We start from the raw sequence: 21916 nt of genomic DNA on the forward strand, positions 1-21916 counted from the left end.
GATATCACAGGAGGTAAATTACCTCCCAAGAGATAAATGGGTTGGTAACCTCTGGTGAATTGACGCCATTGACTACAGTCAGCGTCTCACTCCCTCCACCAGGTAAGGAGGCATTCAATAGCCTAAGATGGCATTACAAGTAAAAGGATGTGTACTTATACTTTCCATAAATTCTTCTCTGTTTTTGCTGTAGCTGGAGCAATGCAAATATGTTGCTCACTTTTGTAATTTCATGTTGATTCAAATTTTTCATTTGTCACATCCTTGCTTAATTGATCTGAAGAAAGATTTTTGTAGGAGGCTGTTACATCCCTGTGGTGGAAATCACTGCATGAGCTCAGGAACAGTTCCAAAAATGTTTTCATGTGAACACAGTTCATCACAGCATCCCCATTAGTACCATAAGTTAAGACTTTAACATTGCTTCCTTCTCTAGCTCTAAACTCATTTACGATTCATTGAGACTAATTGTCAAAATATCATCATGTCTGACAATTTCAAATGTAAAATTCTTTATGGAAATCGAGCATGTTCAGTCCTCCAGGTTAAGGAGGACTATCCAGCTTGTTATTGGTGCACATTTAAGACAGCATAGATGATGGTATGCTGGTGTATTATTGGATGTGGCATGGGAATATTTCATTAGTAATAATTTGCTAAAAAAAACCTTTTATAGTTTCTGTAAACTTTTTGAAAGGAAAGAATTTTCCATACACTAATTTCAAAGCGCATTTGACCAGTAGGTGGCACACTTGAGTTTTCCAGATATGAAAACACTTGCTAGCTAAATAGTGAGAACACCATCTACTAATAAATGCACAGAGGGTAACTCATACTGTGTAATTGTTGGGATGTGTTTGTTCTGAATTATTTTTTGAAAGTGTTTTTATCTTTATTTTTTTTTACCAGGCAGCAAAGTACTTGAGCACGGCCTTCTGTTTAAAGAACTTCTGCAGACACCAAATTTCCGTATAACTGTAGTGGATGATGCTGATACTGTAGAACTTTGTGGTGCCTTAAAGGTAATTTCAGATATTTAGTTTACTTATAACAGTTTTTAGTTGGTTTTATATGTGCTGATTCTGTACAGAGAAGGCTAGCTTATAGAAAATCTGTAATGAAAAAAACTCCCCTGGGGGGTACTCACCTCGGGTGGGGGAAGCCTCCGGATCCTATTGAGGCTTCCCCCGTCCTCCTCGGTCCCACAGCGGCGGCGAAAATCCTCCCGGAGCGGCGACAATGTAAATATTTACCTTTTGGCTCCAGCGCAGGCGCAGTGTCCGCTCTTCCCACGGAGATGGGCAAAAATAGACGATCTCTGTCGGGCCGCTCTACTGCGCAGGCACAAGTCTCCTGCGCCTGCGCAGTAGAGCGGACCCGACGGAGATCGGCTATTTCCGCCTATCTCCGTCAGAAGAGCCGCAACAGCGCCCCCGCTGGAGCCAGAAAAGGTAAATATTGCACAGCGCGACAAATTGTCGACTGTGCGTTCCAGGGGCTGCAGCGAGACCGCCATGGGACACAGGAGGACGGGGGAAGCCTCAATGGCGTCCAGAGGCTTCCCCCTACTGAGGTGAGTACCCCCCAGGGGAACTTTTTTCGGTACAGGTTTTCTTTAACAACTTTTCAGGCAACAAGATATGTGTTCCCTATTGTGATACACGTAAGAGTGTTTTGCTGTTGACATTATATGACTTATTACATGAGATGATACATACTTATCTGTAGGTCTATGATCAATTATTTCAAAAATGTATAGCAACATCCATCCCCACCACTGTGACACTTTGGCCTCGATTCATAAAAGGCTGTGCAATTAAAGGAATGTGGACGGTAAAATACCGCATTCGGTATTTCAGACTTTTGTGTGCTAATTCATAAAAATGTTCACAGGTGTGGTAGAAGTTCGGTAATTTACTAAAGCCCATTGACAAAAACCTATTTGGTAATAGCAGAACAGTGTCTCTGTTAATACAAGCTGTTCCATGCAGTAAGGGCATTACAACAGTAAGAGGCATCCCAACATCTCTTTAGATGTACATGTTTGCTTGCTCTGAATCGGTCTATTCTGTCTTTCTTAATATTTTATCTAATTGCCACACCTTAGAATAATTTCCAGGAGACATTACACATGCCCTGCTTAGGAGACTTTCCCACTAGCTCCTGCACATCTTCAAACAGGAACCTAGGGGGTTAAATGGCTGCAAGGGAAGCCTCTTTTGTTCCAATCTCTCAGCTCGCTGCCTGGGGGGTAGAAAAGCTGGAACCTCCCGAGAAGCCTGCACAACCTAAACATCTAGATACCCAGAATTTTGGATGGGGAGGGGGGTAGGGAGGAGTCAGAAGTCCACTCCCTGGCCACATATTTTTAAGGTTGTTTTTTTTTTTTGGGGGGGGGGGGAGCAGTGCGAGTTTGACATGGGGCCCTATGCACTCTATTGATATGGAGCCCCATAACCTATCAAGCACAGCTGCATTGTCAGAGAGGTGTAATCAAAGTAAGGAAACAGTTGGTTAAGGATAACCACTATGCAATGCACATATAGAGGAGTTCATTACCAGAGTAGCATCAATAAAAAGCAAAAAGGATGGATGAAGTTGGGCCCCTCTGATCCAGGGGCCCCGGTGCGATTGCTACCTCTGCGCCCCCTAATGCTACGGCACTGCAAACACCTCTGTTAGCAGGTAAACTCAGAAGCCCCAATCAACAAATGCAACCACCTTGTGCCCCCAATAGACTTAGGGCTGGTTCAGATGTACGTCTGAACCAGCCACCCATGGCAGGCCGACTCCTTATTTCAAATGCTTTTTTGCAAGCTTGCAGAAAAGCATTTGTTGGCTTTCCTGGTGCGCGCAATTTTTCATTCCAGCAGAGGACCCGGAAGGGTGGCGGTAAACAATCCTGGAAGCAACATGCTGCTTCCAGGATCGGCTAAGCGATGGGCAGACAATGACGAAAATTGTGATGAAAACGTGGGTTTTGTGCAGACAGTAAACACTGGTAAGTGATCATATCGACTGCTGTCCATTCACCTGAATGGACAGTGTTAAATGACCAAGGCCATTGTTTACCATCGCAGAACTGTCCATATGAACCATCCCACATGCAGCCACTGTGTGCCTCCAGTAGACATATGTAGCCACTGTGTGATCCCAAGAGTTCAGGTTTGCTTTAAATCTGACCAAATGAGAATAAAAAATAAAGTTGAAGAGCCTGTGTTTGCTTTTCATTCTCTCTGTTTGTCATAGTTTAGGAATGCTGGTAACTGATGTACAGATGTACTGGTTGTGCAGTTTGTTCTGTAAAAGGGGTGGGGTGGTGGAGGGGGTGCAAAAGGACAATGAGCTGGAAGAGTACCACAATGGGAGCTACAGTTGTATTTGGACAACTTTTTTTTTTTTTAAGAACAAGCAACACCCTTGCTAACCTAGAAATAAAAAACATATATATATATATATATATATATATATATATATATATAGATATAGATATAGATATAGATATAGATATAGATATAGATAGATATAGATAGTGACAAGATATATATATATATACACTGTACAGCGCTGCGTAATATGTTGGCGCTATATAAATACTAAATAATAATAATAATAATAATAATATAAATATATATATATATATATATATATATATATATATATATATATATATATATATATATATATATATATATATATATATATATATATATATATATATATATATATATATATATATATATATATATACTACTTCTACTTACAGAACAGATGTATTGTGCTATCCACGTAATGATTCCTGTGAATTTTACAAAGGAAAGGCAGAAAATCCTATTCTAGGCAGTGGCCATCTTGCCAAGCTAATGCTGACATCATATCCTCCCTGACTCTTGTTTTCCCCCTCCTTTCTCTTGCTCATTGTGTAATCATTAGCTGCCCTCCTCCCAGAGTCTTTTTTTTTTTTTTTTTTTTTATTTACACTTCCAATCACTGAGTCACCTCAGCCTTGCTTGTAAACACACGTGATCAGCTAGGCAGGGAAATAAATGGAAGAGGAGGAATATATTATAGATAAAAAGAACTCCCAGCATTTAACTTTTTGGCACTGTTTGGCACTAGGGCCAGTTCTCCTATAGTATGTAATAACTCCAAACCATAACAGCAGAAAAAAGTTTTGAATGCAGGATTAGCATCTTTATCACTTAATACACTCAGACCAGTTGCTGTTGAAATTTGATTTTTATGGTGACAATACTGCTTTAAGTAGACAAATCGGGAAGACCATGGACATCAGGGGACATCTTTATATACACACACTACATTGTTGCTAGAGACCATCCTGAACTGCTGCTTCAGAATACAAAACTCAATCTAAATTGTGTACTTGGCTCTGTAAGCAAACCTCACTTTCACTGCAGTATCCATTCAGTTGTCAGCTTTTACATGCTGGTGCTTGTATGCTGGTGCTGTATATGCCTCCATACACTGAAAAGTGTAGAAGGAACGTACCTGTGGAGAGAGTGTTTTGTGGTCAGCCATGAATTTGAGCATGTGCAGCTTGCAGAGTGTTTGCACAGCTGAGCAGTTGACTGCTCTTGTTTACGGAAGACCTGAGTGCTGCATAATTTACTGTTATCATATGCAGCCTACAGTGTACTAATAAAGTGGCTGCCTACATGGGAGCAGCATTACATCCAAAAGGTGGCCGTATAGATTTTGATCCCTGATTTGTATTGAGCATTGATTGTGCTTAGCTTGTAATAGGCTGTTGCTGCTTAGGCTTCTGTAGTTGGTGATAAACCCTTGCTGCTAGAGGTTGGCCCCACACACAGATTTTCCATCCAGCTCATTCTAAAATCTCTGTGTCAACAAGTGAAAATGATTACCTTTCAGCTGTAGTAATCTATCCCTCTCTTTGCTAAGCCAGAGGAAAGAATGCAGCATAACAGCATAGGTCTGCTCCTTGCACCTTCAGTGAAATGTCTGCTATGCTTAACCGCGTGTGTGTGTCTTGATTGGATGATGGATTGCTTGATGAATTAGATAATGCTACCACCTGATTAGGTATTTACAGATGCACCTTCCAGTTACAGTAGTTGGATAGTTGTCTCAACTTCAAGCAGAATTTTTTTTTTTTTTTTTTTTTAATTGCTGATGCCAACCACCGGTATATTAAGAAAAATTTTTTTGCCCTGTAGAATCTTTATGCTTTTCTAAAACAAAATTCAGAGTACTGTATAGTGCTAGAAATGCTAGATTGAACATTTTATTGTTTCTGCTCAATTGCAGTCTATTAAGAGTCCCAGAGTTAAAATACATGAATTAATGACCTTTTTTATATCACTTTCCCCTGCCCTGGGAAGTTCTATTCTTACAGGAAAACTTTTATGGCTGCAGTTTATCAGTGAGGTTTACTATATTCCCGACAAGGCACCATAAAAGAAGCCATCACTTCCATGCCTGAAAATTAATTTCAGGTAGCAAAATAAAAATAAGATAAACAGCCTGTTATTAAACATATGTATGTACAGTGCAATACATGTTATCTCATGCCACATCGCAGCAGGTGCACTTTAATAATGTGGGAAATTCAACAGAAAAGCTTTGTGTATCAGCCCCAGTGTGACTTTTCCCTCTATTGTGTTGGGATCCTGTTTTTCTAGGGCATGTAGCTCAATGCTCCAATGTGAATTAGCCAGAAAGTGCACCGTAGCCTAAAGCTGAATTAGGTTCTGGTGAATGGCTGACTGGACTTCCAGCAATGCCTCTAGAGACACATGGGGCTCTCGGTTCTGTGGTGACTGGATTTAGACCTCAGCAGGCACTTCCAGCAAGTTGTTAAATTGCTTTCCTACCAGCTGCAGGAAAGCTGGTCAACCCGGATTTCCCACTAGCCTCCCACAAATGGGCTCAATTCACTAAGCATTACGGTAAAGCAGAAAACTTCCAGCTAGTGACGTTCTCCAAAAATGAAACAAACTGATTAGGTTTATCATTTACAACTGGCAAACACTAACAACATTACTTAAAATTGATAAATGTTTTACAATAATAATTTATAACTATAGTTACATAGTTATTTGGGTTGAAAAAAGACATCCATCCATCGAATTTAACCAGAAAATAAAGTACAACACCAGCCCACCCCCTCACATACCCCTGTTGTTCCAGAGGAAGGCAAAAACGCGTACAAAGCACGGTCCAATTAGCCCCAAAAGGGAAACCATTCCTTCCCGACTCCAGATGGCAATCAGATAAAATCCCTGGATCAACATCATTAGGCATTACCTAGTAATTATAGCCATGGATGTCTTTCAACGCAAGAAAAGCATCTAAGCCCCCTTTTAAATGCAGATCTAGAATTTGCCATAACTACTTCCTGTGGCAATGCATTCCACATCTTAATCACTCTTACTGTAAAGAACCCTTTCCTAAATAAATGTCAAAAACATTATTTTCTCCATGCGCAGATCCTGTCCTCTAGTACTTAGTGAAAGCCTAGAGACAAAAAGCTCATCTGCCAAGCTTTTATATTGCCCTCTGATGTATTTATACATTTTAATTAGATCGCCTCTGAGGCGTCTTTTCTGTAAACTAAACAAACTTAAACTAAATATATTCTGTAAAGTTCCTCTTTAAGCACAATTAGTAGCTCTATTTTCATCAAAACTAGCTAAGAGGTCAATGAGACCTGTAGTGATTTTCTTCAATACGTAGTAGTTAAAGTTCAACTGAAGTGGAAGGGATATGGAGGCTGCCATGTTTATTTTCTTAGCATTCCAATTTGCTGCAATTTACCCAGTGGTAAGTGACACTTTCTTGATAAAGGAAATGCCAACAAAGCACCAGTCTGAAAGTCCTGGCCACAACCATTAACAAGAAAGGGGCAGGGGGGACCTACTGTGCTGCAGGAAGGGGATTGAATAAGTGTTGCACTTGGGGTCTTGGAGGAGTTATTGGCTGCACTTTAGGGACAGGAGGGGGTTAATGGCTGCAATACTGTATGCAGTGCAGTCATTAACCCCCTCCTGGTCCCCAAGTGCAGCCATTAACTTGCTGGGTAGACTTATACTTGAGTCAATAGAAAATTCCAGCTTAAGAGGTTCAAATATCAGAGATGACTTATGAGGATATACAGTACTTTCAAATGCTGTATTTCAACATTTAATACAGAGTTCGTGTGTGTGTGTGTGTGTGTGTGTGTGTGTGTGTGTGTGTGTGTGTGTGTGTGTGTGTGTGTGTGTGTGTGTGTGTGTGTGTGTATATATATATGTCACACACACACACACACACACACACACACACACACACACACACACACACACACACACACACACATATTGCCTGGCAGTCCGGCTGGTCTCATGGTGTGTGTGTGTGTGTGTGTGTATATGTAACACACACACACACACACACACACACACGCGCACACACACATTGCCTGGCAGTCCGGCTGGTCTCATTGTGTGTGTGTGTGTGTGTGTGTGTGTGTGTGTGTGTGTGTGTGTGTGTGTGTGTGTGTGTGTGTGTGTGTGTGTGTGTGTGTGTGTGTGTGTGTGTGTGTGTGTATGTAACACACCACACACACACGTTGCCTGGCAGTCCGGCTGGTTGTTTTTTTTTTTTGTTGTTGTTGTTTTTTTTGTTTTTTTTTTTAGCTGCAATAGAGGCTGAATCACAGACCTGAAACAAGCATGCATCTAAAACAGTCTGACTTCAGTCAGAGCACCTGATCTGCATGCTTGTTCAGGGGCTGTGGTTGAAAGTATTAGAGACACAGGATCAGCAGGAGAGTCAGGCAACTGGTATTATTTTAAAAGGAAAAATCCATATCCTTCTCAGTTTAGGATCCCTTTAAATACTATTCCTCCTCTCGGTCCATGTGGATAGTGGGGAATGACGTAATTCGGCATCCAGCTATTGCTGGAAGCCAAATTACAGTGTTTTTAAAAGCAACTTCAGCTCCGTCTTCTGATGGCACCGAAGTTACTGACTGTGCGCTGCTATAGCCGTAATTCCTATTACAGCCTATGGTGGTGCCAGCTGCTCCCAAATCTCCTGCGCTGTTATCACATCGCTCGTATAGCGTGGGGTATGGTACTGCATTTGCTTGGCCTATTTTTAAAATTAAGACTCCAGCAACCAGAAAGCACACTTGTCCAATATCAGTCGATCCCCGTCAGTCCCAAAAAAAACCGACTCTACTGTATGATTAATAAAAATGTAAAGTTATATCCAGCACATTCATTTTAAAGAGACTCTGTAACAACAAAAACCTCCCCTGGGGGGTACTCACCTCGGGTGGGGGAAGCCTCCGGATCCTAATGAGGCTTCCCACGCCGTCCTCTGTCCCACGGGGGTCTCGCTGCAGCCCTCCGAACAGCCGGCGACAGAGCCGACTGTAGCTTCAATATTTACCTTTGCTGGCTCCAGCGGGGGCGCTGTGGCGACTTTCGGCACGGAAATAGACGGAAATACCCGATCTCCGTCGGGTCCGCTCTACTGCACAGGCGCCGGAAACTTGCGCCTGCGCAGTAGAGCAGTACCCGACGGCGATCGCGTATTTCCGCCTACTTCGGCGCCGACAGCCATCAGAGCGCCTGCGCAGGAGCCAGGAAGGTAAATATTGCGTCACGGCTGTACGGAGGGCTACAGCGAGACCCCCGAGGGACGCAGGACGGCGTGGGAAGCCTCATTAGGATCCTGAGGCTTCCCCCACCCGAGGTGAGTACCCCCCAGGGGCCGTTTTGTCGTTACAGTTCCTCTTTAAGACCATAAATTGTATTTAAATGGCTGCAGAGCTTCAGTTTAATTAGGCATAACATTTTTACCTTATCTACTGATGATAATCCGTTCTTGTATTTCATAGTGCTGTGCTCTGCTGCACTGGCCACCCATTTCTTAAAAGGGCATTTATATTGTAGCTTGTGGCCCAGTGCTCAATACAGATATTGCTTTTGCTTCATTTGAATGCAGCTTGTGTCCTTGCCATTGGAAACTTCAGAGATAAGACGTCAATTCGTTGCTTCCTTATTTTACTTGGTCTTTTATCATTACCACTAGTGGACCTAAGCCCGTTTAAAAATGGGCTTTAGGTCTTTTTTCTACCGCCGCTGGTGGCAGGCAGTGCGCATGTGTGCACGCAACCGCCACGCGCGCACCCGGCCGCCTCGCCTACCCACTCACCTCGCTCCTTGGTCCCGTCCAGCTGTCCAGCAAAAAACCAGGGACACAGGGACAGCTGCTGGACACAGTGACAGTAGGGTTTTATTATAGAGGATGCAACGACCTAGCATGTGTGATGCTAAGACTTGTGTTCACACACACACCACACCACACACACACCACACCACACACCACACACACACACGACTGTTCTTCAAAAGATACTTTGCTGCTTTGCATTCATGTGCCATAATGTCAGTGAATGCACACCTTTGATATCCATATTTGCACTTGGTCCAGAAACAGTCTTTGATCACTGCAAAATGTGTTTTAATTGCTTGCATGTTATGTAAGAAGAAGACAAACAGAATTTTAATGTGTTGATAATATGAGGCTAGAACAGCAAACACAACTCAAGATTAATTACCCTACTTAATGAACAGAATGCGTGTTTTTAATATAGTGTAAAACCAAGCTGATCACTGCTAAGTTAGTATAGCTGTGGGGTCCATGAAAAACACTTAGCTGCTTCATTTGCCTTTTACTTTGTTTTTAATCAAGGTTGGCTGCCCAGTGTGTCCTCGTAAACCGTGGGAGCTTGTTAATATGGTTTTATGATCTTAGGGACGCATCACAAGCAGTGATCGCTTTGTCTCTGTAATAAAATAAACCAGTAATCTTTCCTTCTTGAATATTTTATACAAGAAATGTGAGAGCGCTTTCACGTCTTTATATTTGTATTTCTACTATTATTTGTAATGGATTTATGGTTGACACAAGTAGTGGACGAAAGGAATAATTTATTGCATATGTTTTTAAAGAGGAAATTAACTGAATGTAACTTTCATTAAAATAGCTTACTTTTTTACATTACTCTATGAATCATTTAGTCATTGTTTGTTTGCCTGTTGCAAACGTTTTTCTCTCCAAAATTTAAGTTCTAAAATGTATCATAGGTGTGGAATGTTTGTTTGTCAGGCGTGCTGAAGTGAGTAGAACCACCTGGTCTCCCAGAGTGCACTGGGGCAGAGTGCTGTGTGACATCATAGGGGTTACATATGGGGTTATATACCGATATACAGAAATACTGTATATGCATACTAGTAAAAAGGCCTGCCTGTTAAATAATGGCGCTATGGCAATAGATGCGTGCTGCGTGTGCGCCCACCCAACGCGCGAACCTGTCCCGACTGCTCCCGAAACCCGTCCATGGCCGCACGCCACGCATGCGCATCAGGCACAACGCACGGACATAGGGACAGGGAAGTTATTATATAGGGTAGGAAGTGTTTCAGATGCTAAAACCAGGGTGATTGGTTTAAAACTGGGTATCCTGAATAATGCATTACATTCTACTATATGTTGATGCTGTGCCTCTTTAACGATTTCAGCTGCCCGGACGTGATCCTCACGTCCAGGCGGCTGCTCTGCTGCAGAGGCGCGCTTCGGTGTGTCCCCGTGCTGTCCCCCGGTAGCCCTGGGGTCAGGGAACGGGAAAACAGTTCACCGATCTAAGTTGCCAGCAGAAAAAACGACTGTTTCTAATCAGAGACCGCAGTTTTTCTAAAAAAAAAAATGCATGTGAAGGGGGTATACTACGAACATTTTTTTAAATTATAAGCTTGTAAATAGTGAGGGGCGCAAAACTGAAAAAATGCACCTTTATTTCCAAATAAAATATTGGCGTCATACATTGTGATAGGGACAACATTTAAATGGTGTAATAACCGAGACAAACAGGCAAATAAAATACATAGGTTTTAATTATGGTAGCATGTATTATTTTAAAGCTAAAATGGCTGAAAACTGAGAAATAATAATTTTTATTTTTTCTTAATATTCATGTTAAAATGTATTTATAAAAAAATTATTCTTAGCAAAATGTACCACCCAAAGAAAGCCTAATTAGTGGTGGAAAAAAGAAGATATAGATCAATAATTTGTGATAAGTAGTGACAAAGTTATTAGTGAATGAATGGGATGTGAAGATTGCTCTGATGCATAAGGTGAAAAATCCCTGCGGGCTGAAATGGTTGTGATTAGCTGCTACATTTTTAACTATCTAACTAAGCCAATATGATCATTTAACAGTCTTGCAGATTTTTGAATAATGGGCACATTAGACATGAATTGTTTTCATGTGCCGGATGAATATGGAATTAGTTCAAGGGCGGTCAGGAACCTTAAGCAACCTGCAGCTAGGGCATCTCCCATCCGCTAATCACTGTTGCTCAACAGTTGTTAGTTTTCCTAAACCTTTGAGAACTGCATGCTGTCCATGGTGGAGTTAATGAATCATGGCCTATTGCTACTGCTCTTCATAGAGAACGAGGAAAAAAGTCTGGACCATCAATCACATTACAATTTTTTTAAAGATCTAGTACTTACCCGGGGCTTCCTCCAGCACCTGGCAGCCGCTATGTCCCACGCTGCAGCTCTGTTCTCAGCCTCTGGCTCCCGGTCCCCTTCAGTGTCAGGTCGTCCTCTACTGTGCCTGCGCGAGCGCTGCTATCAAAGTCCACATTGTCTGGAGTGTACTGCCCAAGCGCAGCAGTGGTTGAGAGCAGAGCTGCGGTGTGGGACAAGGCATCTGCCAGGGGCTGGAGGAAGCCTCGGGTAAGTAGATCTTTTTTTTTTTTTTCTTTTCTTAGCTAGCCTGAACATTTCCATGAATGCTTTACAATAATAGTATTCAGAGCAGCTTTTTTTGTCAGTCAGTTGTCACTCAGGTAGCACAGGTGGATGTCAATTGTTGGAAGGCAACTGGAAAGAGATGTGGCAAAGGTGAGGAGGTGGCTGTTATCTGACCAGTGTTGAGTTCACACTTCTTCTAGCCATCCTGTGGTAATTGAAGGGGCCTATTCACAGTTATATATTACGGTTTTCCTGCCAAAACAGGAAGTACAGCCACAGAAATTTTGGTAATTGAATACAATTTTTATTCTCATCTTAAAATAGAGTGAAAAAAAAAGCCCTCTCTATAAATTCCTTGTGATCATGGGTATAGGAAGTCGCTCCCTTCAAAGCCATGACTAGTGAGGTTGGCTGCCTGGCACTTTGGAAATACAGCTTCTACTCTTCACAGACAAACCGTGCAGAAATAATTCCCAACATTTTTGAAGGTCATCTTATTCAAGAACTGCCCTCCCCAGTGATGAGAAGCAATTAGCAGGGATGATAAATGAAGTGCGGAGTTAAGAATTATGCAACTTTATGCCGCTTTAAAATGTACCAATCAGATCTCACCTGGGCTTAGTTTGATTGGTCCTTTTTTATTCGAATTTATTTTTTATTTATATAGTGCTGATATCTTTCGTAACGCTGTACATAGTAAAAAAAACAAAGATTGGGGAACAAGGCTACTTGAGAAGTTAGACACTATACAATCATGACATCCAGCAATACAAGTACAAATACATAATGAGTTCAGTATTCTCCCCAGAATTTTTTCCAATCGGGTGGCATGAAAAAAATAGCCGGGTGGGGAGTGATGACAGAATGCACGGCAGGCACGTCTCTGCACAACTCTGCTTACAGCACACAAGGAGGTGAGCCGATGACAGCCGGGTGCTCACCAAAGCTAGCCGGGTGGAGCATCCGGCTAAAAGAGCATGGGGAGAACACTGTGAGTTGATATGTGGTTTGAGATATCACTATGATAAATTATAGCAAACAATAGGATGAAGTCCATTCCCTTGCAAGCTTGCAGTCTAACCTTTTTTTGTTTACATTTGCATAACTAAGCATTATTTGCATCTCCTTAGCAATCAGTGTTGCATTTCCAAACACCCTGATTGCTGCTGCAAGGGATGTACATATTAGAATTATTAATTATTTACAATTCATTAAAAAGCCCTGTTATTGTGTTTAGAATATTGTAGCGGTTGCTGCTGGATTCTGTGATGGCCTCCAGTGTGGCGATAACACCAAAGCTGCTGTTATACGTCTAGGACTCATGGAAATGATTGCTTTTGCCAAAATCTTCTGCAAAGGCAACGTGTCAACTGCTACGTTCCTGGAGAGCTGCGGGATTGCCGATCTTATCACCACTTGCTATGGAGGACGCAACAGGAAAGTGTCTGAGGCATTTGTGAAAAGTGGCAAGGTATTTATGTGATTTCTTGACTATTAGACGACACATCTGATAGAACACAAAGCCTAATCTACCAAGTAAATTTGAAGAAATTTGATCTCTTGCATCAGTACGCTACTCACAGGGCTGGGTGTGTTCTCATCCATGAAAGTATTCATTGATTATATTAATTTATACCATATGGTTCAGTTCTGCCTTTGGACTTCTTTCCTCCTCTAGTCTCTCGTCATCAGTGAGAACTACTTGTTTAAATAATGATCGGTAGTTCTTCATTTATATTTATACTGTATAGCTCTGAAATAGAGGATGGTGTTTATCTGCACTTTGTTATTGAACAACTTGAACACTTTTACAAAGATGGTGTCCCCTATTTCAGTACAGGGGAACACTTTAAATATTAGTCAAAGTGTGCCGCACTGACCTGAGACATAGGCACATATAGTATTAAGCCTAGTTCGAATTTGTGAAACAGAGAGAACACCAAGAGCCCAATATAGTAGTGGCTGGATAGTGTAATGGTTAAGGGCTCTGCCTCTGACACAGGAGACCTGGGTTCAAATCTCGGCTCTGCCTGTTCAGTAAGCCAGCACCTATTCAGTAAGGAGTTTCTTGGGCAAGTCTCCTTAACACTGCTACTGCCTACTGAGTGCGCTCTAGTGGCTGCCTCGCAAGCGCTTTGAGTCCGACAGGAGAAAGGCGCTATACAAATCCTGCCATTATTATAGTGTAGTATGTACTGGTAAGGTATAATTGATAGAGTAATAATATTAATTTAATACTCACAAACCAGGGTTACCAAGTAGGCAACCACTGTCAAAGCAGGTGGGGAGATTGTCCTGACCCTACTCAGGATTAAAAAGTCGCTCTCTGTAGTTGAAGAAGGAAGGGTACAACCCTCCACCAAGGGTGGACTTGATGTAGATAATAGGATAACAGAGGCGCCAATAGGATAAAAAACACTAAAAGAACTTAAAAACCCATCTTGGTAATAGAGGAGGCAGTGGTGGACTCACCCCCTCCAAGCAGAACACACGACTGTGGATTTTCAGTCAAAACTATTTTATTGGATACTCCAAATAAAGTGCAACGCGTTTCACGGGATACAAACCCGCTTCATCAGGCAATAACAGATAGGAGTAAACAGCATCTGCCAGTATCAACACTGAGCGCCTCTGTCTATCTGTCACAGAGGCGCTCAGTGTTGATGATACTGGCAGATGCTGTTTACTCCTGCTGTTTACTCCTATCTGTTATTGCCTGATGAAAACTGAGAAAACTGTATTTAATTTTTTTTACAAAAACACGCACGATTCTGTATAGTTTCAAACCCTGCCAAAAGCCTCCATCAGAGCATTCTAACACTTTCAGAGTAGAAGAAAATAAGCATGCTATGCTGTAGCCTGTTTAGGACTAGGAACTTAGATCTGTTTTATTTTTTAGTTATGTTGTATAAACCTTGTAGTCAGGTTTAAATATAATGTGCGCTCTCTCTCTCCTGGCTCTGTAATGCTGGGAATACACGGTTTGTTTCTGGCTCTTGATTCTCCTCTCAATCGTTTGGTTTTTTTTGCCGCTCTATTCTGCAGTTGATTCTCTTATCTTCTGCTTGTTTTTCTTATCTTTTCCTATTCACTTCTATCAGAAATCGAGCGGCCAAAGAATCGAAAGAGAGATCGGATATGTCGGAAATTATCTATCGAACCATCTAATCACCTCAAAAACAAACCGTGTATTCCCAGCGTTAAAGGACAACTGACGTGAGAGGGATATGGAGGCTGCTTTATTTATTTTCTTTTAAACAAAACCAGTTGCCTGGCAGCCCTGCTGATCCTATGCCTCTAATTCTAGTTATACACTATTAGATTTTCTGGCAGATCGATTATTTCCAACATGGCAGATTTGATTTCCGATCGATTTCCGATAGGAGTGAATGGAAAGCAATCAGAAATCGATCGGAAATCAGATGGGACATAATCGAGCTGACTGTAAATTTGCCATAATAACAGGCATAATACCTTTAACCATAGATTCTAAACAAGCATGCAGATCAGATGCATGCTTGTTTCAGGGGTGTGATTTAGAGACTACTGAAGTATAAAATCAGCCATGGACCCTGAACAAGCCTATGCAGTATGCCCCTACTTGCTTCAAGGCATCCATCATCATTCCTGTCCCGAAAAAAAAGCTCGGGGCTTCTGACCTAAACAACTTCAGGCCCGTGACCCTAACATCAGTGGTCATGAAGATCTTTGAAAGAGCTGTCCTGTCGCTGCTCAAGAACGCTACTCTGGACCGACTGGACCCTCTCCAGTTCACGTACAGGGAAAAGCGGTCCACTGACGATGCTATTAACATCGGCCTGGAGTTTATCACTGACCACCTCGACAGGCCGAGCTCATATGCTAGAATTCTTCTATTGGACTTCAGCTCGCCTTTAATACTATCTGTCCCCGGATTCTGCATGACAATCTCACAGAGCTAAATGTGCATCCAACCCTTGGTCTCTGGATCATAGACTTCCTCTCGAACAGGTCCCAGGTTGTTAAGCTGGGCGACCCATCCTCCAGACCCAGAGTGACCAACAATGGAGCCCCTCAGGGCTGCGTCTTGTCACCATTTCTGTTCTCTCTATACACGAATAACTGCATATCCACAGATGACTCATCATCATCATGAATCATCAAATTTGCGGACGACACCACAATTGTTGGCCTTGTGAGGTGGGAACGATGAGCAGGCTTACCGCAAGGAGGTAGACAGAATCTGCAATTGGTGCAATGAGAATGGGCTAGTTCTTAAAGAGAACCCGAGGTGGGATTTTATTATGCTAGTGGGGCACAGAGGCTGGTTGTGCACACTAACGCTAGCCTCTGTTGCCCCATGGTGTGCCACCGCTATACTCCCCCGCAGTGCTGGCGACACAATGTTTACCTAAGCCTGTCTGTTAGCGCCTCTCCCCCGCCTCCTCCGTATTGGCGCTACCCGCCCGAGTCCCTTCCCTCCCGCTGATTGGAGGGAAGTGACGTGGGCGGGTAGCGCCGATACGGAGGAGGCAGGGGAGCGGCGCTGACAGACAGCGCTTAGGTAAACATTGTGCTGGCGACACGCTGCGTGTCGCCAGCACTGCGAGGGGTATAGCGGCGCGCAGGGGGGTCTTGGAGGCACACCATGGGGCAACAGAGGCTGGTGTTAGTGTGCACAACCAGCCTCTGTGCCCCACTAGCATAATAAAATCCCACCTCAGGTTTTCTTTAACACTGCCAAAACAGTGGAGATAGTCATTGATTTCAGGAAGCACGCCAGTATTCCTCCCCCGATATATATTGAGGGCACCGAGGTCGCTAGGGTTCCCAGCGTCCGCCTCCTGGGCACAACCATCTCTGACCTGACCTGGAGGGCAAACACTACCGGAACCCAGAGGAAGGTACCTCAAAGACTCTTCTTCATTCGCCAACTAAAGAAGTTTGGTATGGCCCATGAACTTCTGAGGTCCTTCTACTCTGCAACAATCGAGTCGGTCGTCTGCTCATCCATTCTTGTCTGGTTCGCTATCTGCATCACCAGCGACAGATATAAACTCCAGAGGGTCATCAGCTCAGCGGAGAGGATTATTTGAAAACCCCTCCCCCTCTAGATCTCATCTACAACACCAGACTGCGTAATAGAGCATTGAAAATTGTGGGCGACCCCTCTCACCCTGGTCACAATTTTTTCAGCCGTCTCAAACTGGGCCGGTCCATCCCTGCTAAGACTACCAGGCGCATGAACACTTTTTCCCCCACAGCCGTTAGACTCTTGAACTCTGCCCATTCCACTGACACCCCCCTTGCTGCCATCTACGGACTAATACCTGACTTCGGCTGCGGCTGCTCTTGTTTACCGCCTTGCCTGGTTGTACTACAATTAATATCTTCTGCTCAGTAGCGTCACTAGGTGGGTGCGGACCGCACCAAGTGTCACTAGCAGAGGGGGGTGACAGCAAGCTCCAGGCTAAGGGAGAGTGAAGTAAGCTAAATATAGACCAGGCTAGTGCCTGCTGTATTTCTCTCTCCCACTCTTCTCCCTTCTGGCTGCTCCTTGTTGAGCTGATAACAGAGTTCAGAGGCTACCAGGACCACATGGTGATCATTTTAACACCCCCCCCCCCCCCCCCCCCCTATAACAAGCAACGTTACTGCATAGTGAGGTTGGAGGTTCATGGCGTAAAAGGGGGTGACACCATGAGTTTCTGCACCGGGTGACACCAACCCTAGTGACGCCTCTACTTCTGCTACTCACTGCTATTCCTGCTAGACCCGCAATTGTGCTATTGCAAATGTTGTATTACTCTTGTTCTGTTGCATTGCTCTTGTTCTGTTGTACTACTCTGTATCATCTTGTCTGTTGTATTACTATCTCTGTGCCAATCAATGTGCCAAATCCAATTCCGGGCACAGTCCGACTGTGCTTGGTGAAATAAATTCTGATTCTTCAGTAGTCTCTAAATCGCACCCCTGAAACAAGCATGCATCTGATCTGCATGCTTGTTTAAAATCTATGGTTAAAGGTATTATGCCTGGTATTATGGCAAATTTACTGTCAGATCGATGATTTCCAACATGTCCCATCTGATTTCCGATCATTTTCCGATCGATTCACTCCTATCGGAAATCAGATCTGACATGTTGGAAATAATCGATCTGCCAGAAAATCTCATAGTGTGTACCTAGAATTAGAGGCAGAGGATCAGCAGAGCAGACAAGCAATTTGCATTGTTTAAAAGGAATTATGGCTGCCATATTATTTCCTTTTACGCAATACCAGTTGCCTGGTTGTCCTGCTGATCCTTTGCTTCTAATACTTTTAGACATAGATCCTGAACCAGCATGCAGCAGAACGGGCGTTTCTGACATTCTTGTCAGATCTGACAAGATTAGGTGCATGCTTGTTTCTGGTATGAGTTAGACACTACTGCAGCCAAATAGATCCAACAAGACTGCCAGGCAACTGGTATTGTTTAGAAGGAAATAAATATGGCACCCTTCATATTCTTCTCACTTCAATTGTCCTTTAAGACTGCTGTCCTATAAGTAAGCATCAACATAAGTTTATGTATTGTGCATATGATGAGAGCCTTTATAGATTGATAATGATGCACTATTAACTCTTTGTGTTAGGTTTCTGAACCCTAAACATAATAAACTATAACGTTGCCTTCTTAGAACAGAAGGTATTTACAATAATTCAGCTTTAATTGAGCAAGGGTAGTTCCCCATGATGCATCCCTCCTGAATATGAAAATCACTTCTTTATGCCCCTAAAAGCCATACACACACACCAAGAACCGCTGATGTATAGCGAGCCTATAGCATATACATTTGTCTTAGTAAAACGTCCAAAGGGAGCTGCAGGGATAAAAAAAAAAAAATTGCCCCAGAATGCACAGCGGCTAGTTCTCGGATAGGTTCACAAAGGGTTTGAGAATAAAAGAAGTAGAAGTAAGGCTGGAATCGTGCTTTACTTGCAGTGTAAAATAGAATACATATATTTTGACGGCACTTTTTTTCATTTTAAAATGATTTTAATTTTGAGTTTCATCCCTCTTTTTAAGTTCCAAATAACTTTGAGGCTGTTTTTTTTTGCCATTATTCCTCCCCCTGCAAAAGATGTGTGCTGATTGATTCAAGTAAAGGCTAATCTGTTGCCTGCAGGTTCCTTTGAACCCTCCTGCATTCTGTGTTGGTAAACTCGCAGCTTGCTGTGTGCAGTCAGTTTGCATATCTCTGCATGTGTTACTTGGCTGTCTGTTACTGAAGAGATTCATTTACTGCGTCCTGCAGCTGCATCCCCTCCCTGCGGTGCCACATTCCTCTGGAGAATCATCAAATCTTTCCAACTGTGGAACTGGCAAAAAAGTCATCGCTTTGCTTTCAAAACCGCAGTAATGATTTTATGAAATGCTAATTTTCTGTCAGTTGTATTCCATTTTTTGTATGAATTTTTAATTCATTTTTGTAATTTACATTTGTCTTAATGAAGTTGTTTTAGCAGCGACTTCATATTTGTATTCATTGCAAGAGCTGTTTTTCTTTCGCTTAGGGCTGCACCTCAGCACATGGCTGGCAGGAGCATTTTCCAACACAAGTTACAGAAAGTTGTTTAGACTAAAAGACTCAAAAAAAAAAAAAAATACATACAAGGGTCACCGGAAAGCAACAGCCATATTTCTTTCAATTAGGGAAATATGATACACACTGTATATTCTACTTCTCCACATAACCACCTCCTCAATTTAAAGCGTAACTGTAATTACTTTTTAAACACATTGTTTCACTTACCTGGGGCTTCTGCAAGCCCTCAGCAGCCATCCTGTCCCGCGCCGGTCCTGCCCGAGCCTCCGTTCTCCTGCTGCCAGCTACTTTCGGTTTGGCCGCCGGGCCACTGCGCCTGCGCTGCTCTGGCCACGCGTATCCTTTCTTCGCGTCCCCTGCTATTGCAGAGGGGAACGCGAAAAGATATGCTTGGCAAGGCTGCTCTGGCATCGTCTTAGAAGTCTAGGAACGGAGCTGGCGGCGAGAGAACGGAGGCTCGGGCAGGACCGGCGCGGGACAGGGCGGCTGCTGGGGACTTGCAGAAGCCCCAGGTAAGTGAAACAATGTGTTTAAAAAGTAATTACAGTTCCGCTTTAAGCACATATCTTTCTACAGTTTTTAATACCCTTGTAGTAGCATCACACTCCTAACCTATGGGATAGAGGAATTGAAGGGGGGGGGGGGGGGGGGGGCTTCATGTTAAAGAGAATCTGTACTCTAATATTCTTACACTAAAAAGCATACCATTCTATTCCTTATTTTCTCCTGTGCCCCTCTGTGCTGTTTCTGCCACTCTCTGCTGCAATCCTGGCTTGCAATTAACAGTTTTAGGCAGTGTTTACAAACAAACTAACCAGCTTGTGATAGGCTCACATAAACAGAGTGTGTGAGTCATACAGAGTGTGCAGGGGGCCTGCAGAGGGTGTGTATCGCTTCTATCCGATCACAAGCAGCCCTGCACATTCCACACATTCAAGCCTTAGCCAGACAGACACGACAGAGGAAAGATTTATTACAGAGACCGTGCAATTAGGAAAGGCTGCAGTAAGCCAGAGCACATTAGAACAGGCATAGGAACTTATAGGATAGAAGAACTCTTTAGTACACTCTCTGTACACTCATGCGACTATAGTCGTTTGAAACGATCGTTCCCCGATCCTTTCAAACGACGATCGTTTGAAAAAAAGCAGCCAACGACCATTAAGTCTGACGGACGAGCTAGATCGTTCAAAACGAATGATCTAGCTTGGCGGATTTTTCCCAACGACGATCGTTTGCAAAAGTAGTACATCGTTGGAAACGATCGTTCGTACTAGGCTTGACATGCGCATTTCACTATTTCTCCATGAAACTTTTCATTTTTATGCGCAGGCGCAATAGTTACTTTTACTTGATGTAACCTTCTAACGATCAGATCGTTACACACATTTTAAAACTTTACTTAGGTCGTTCTTTCATCAATTAAAAGTTCGTTCGTCGTTCTCAATGAACGATCGTTGTTGCATGTGTGTACGTAGCATAAGGCTGAAAAAAATTTGTTACAGAGTCTCTTTAATGATGCTGAACAAACAGTTACTGGAGTTCTGCAGTCATATCACAAGCAGTGCAGGGAGAGGAGAGGTTAACCTGACCAGTGCAAGCTAAAACTTTAAACTGTGCGAGTTAAAATACTTTGCATGACAGGTAAAATTAAACAGCTGTTACTCTTTGAAAGACCTTTGTAGTTGGCTTCAAATATAAAAAAAAGTAATGCATAAGGATTTTAAAAACTATAAATCATGTCATTGAACATGACAGGGAATGCAGCAAACTTTCTTTTGAGAAGTTGAATTCTGAGGGGAAGGTGAAGGCAAAGTTACTAAAGTGTTCTTTAGCTCTGCTGGGAAAGTTATGTTGACTTATGCGTTTTTGTTTTGCTCTACTGTAATTTAAAGCTTGTCATAGGGTTAACTTCACAGAAGAGTTTTCTTTACTGCTTTCTGTACCCATTTGACTATGTAATTACTGTGGAACTGTAACTTTCCTGTGAGCACCTGCAAGCATAGTAACCATTTGTCCCTGTGCTGCAGAGCATTGAAGAACTGGAGCAGGAGATGCTCAATGGGCAGAAGCTTCAAGGACCTCTGACCTCAGCTGAAGTCTTCCGCATCCTGCAACAGAAGGGCATGGTTGATAAGTAAGTATCTGCAAGTTTAGTATAACACTGTAGAAACGAGGGAAAAAGGGCACGTCATCTGAAGAACCGGTTACTGTTTCTGTTTTGTTTCAAGGACAACAATAAAGATATGAGTTGCAAATTCAAAATAAAGGTTAATAAATAGGTAATCAAAGTTCACCGCTACATACAAACTTTCGATATTTCTAGGTTAAAACAGTTGCTTTGGCAAAAAATTCCAAACCTTGTGCAGGGATACCCTCATCGTTACTGCTTTTCCTGCAGTTATATGCCCAGTCAGACCAATAGGGATGCTCTGCGGCAAGTTGAAATAATATTTTTATTTTTTTATGAGGCTTAAAGAAAACCAGAGATAAACATACTTAAAAGATTTATACATACCTGGGGCTTCATCTGGGCCCCATCTGCATG

The 21916-nt window shown here is 42.7% G+C and overlaps 1 protein-coding gene across 1 annotated transcript in view; it reads left to right on the top strand.

Moving 5' to 3' along the window:
- GPD1L (glycerol-3-phosphate dehydrogenase 1 like) overlaps positions 1-21916 on the top strand; it is a 49357-nt gene that overhangs the window by 20026 nt on the left and 7415 nt on the right. The window contains exons 5-7 of the mRNA XM_068236223.1: positions 910-1022; positions 13037-13270; positions 21399-21505. Coding sequence (XP_068092324.1) covers positions 910-1022; positions 13037-13270; positions 21399-21505 — 454 coding nt within the window. The remainder of the gene's footprint in view (positions 1-909; positions 1023-13036; positions 13271-21398; positions 21506-21916) is intronic.

The sequence above is a fragment of the Hyperolius riggenbachi genome, chromosome 5 (assembly GCF_040937935.1).
Source record: "Hyperolius riggenbachi isolate aHypRig1 chromosome 5, aHypRig1.pri, whole genome shotgun sequence".
Classification (NCBI taxonomy): domain Eukaryota; kingdom Metazoa; phylum Chordata; class Amphibia; order Anura; family Hyperoliidae; genus Hyperolius; species Hyperolius riggenbachi.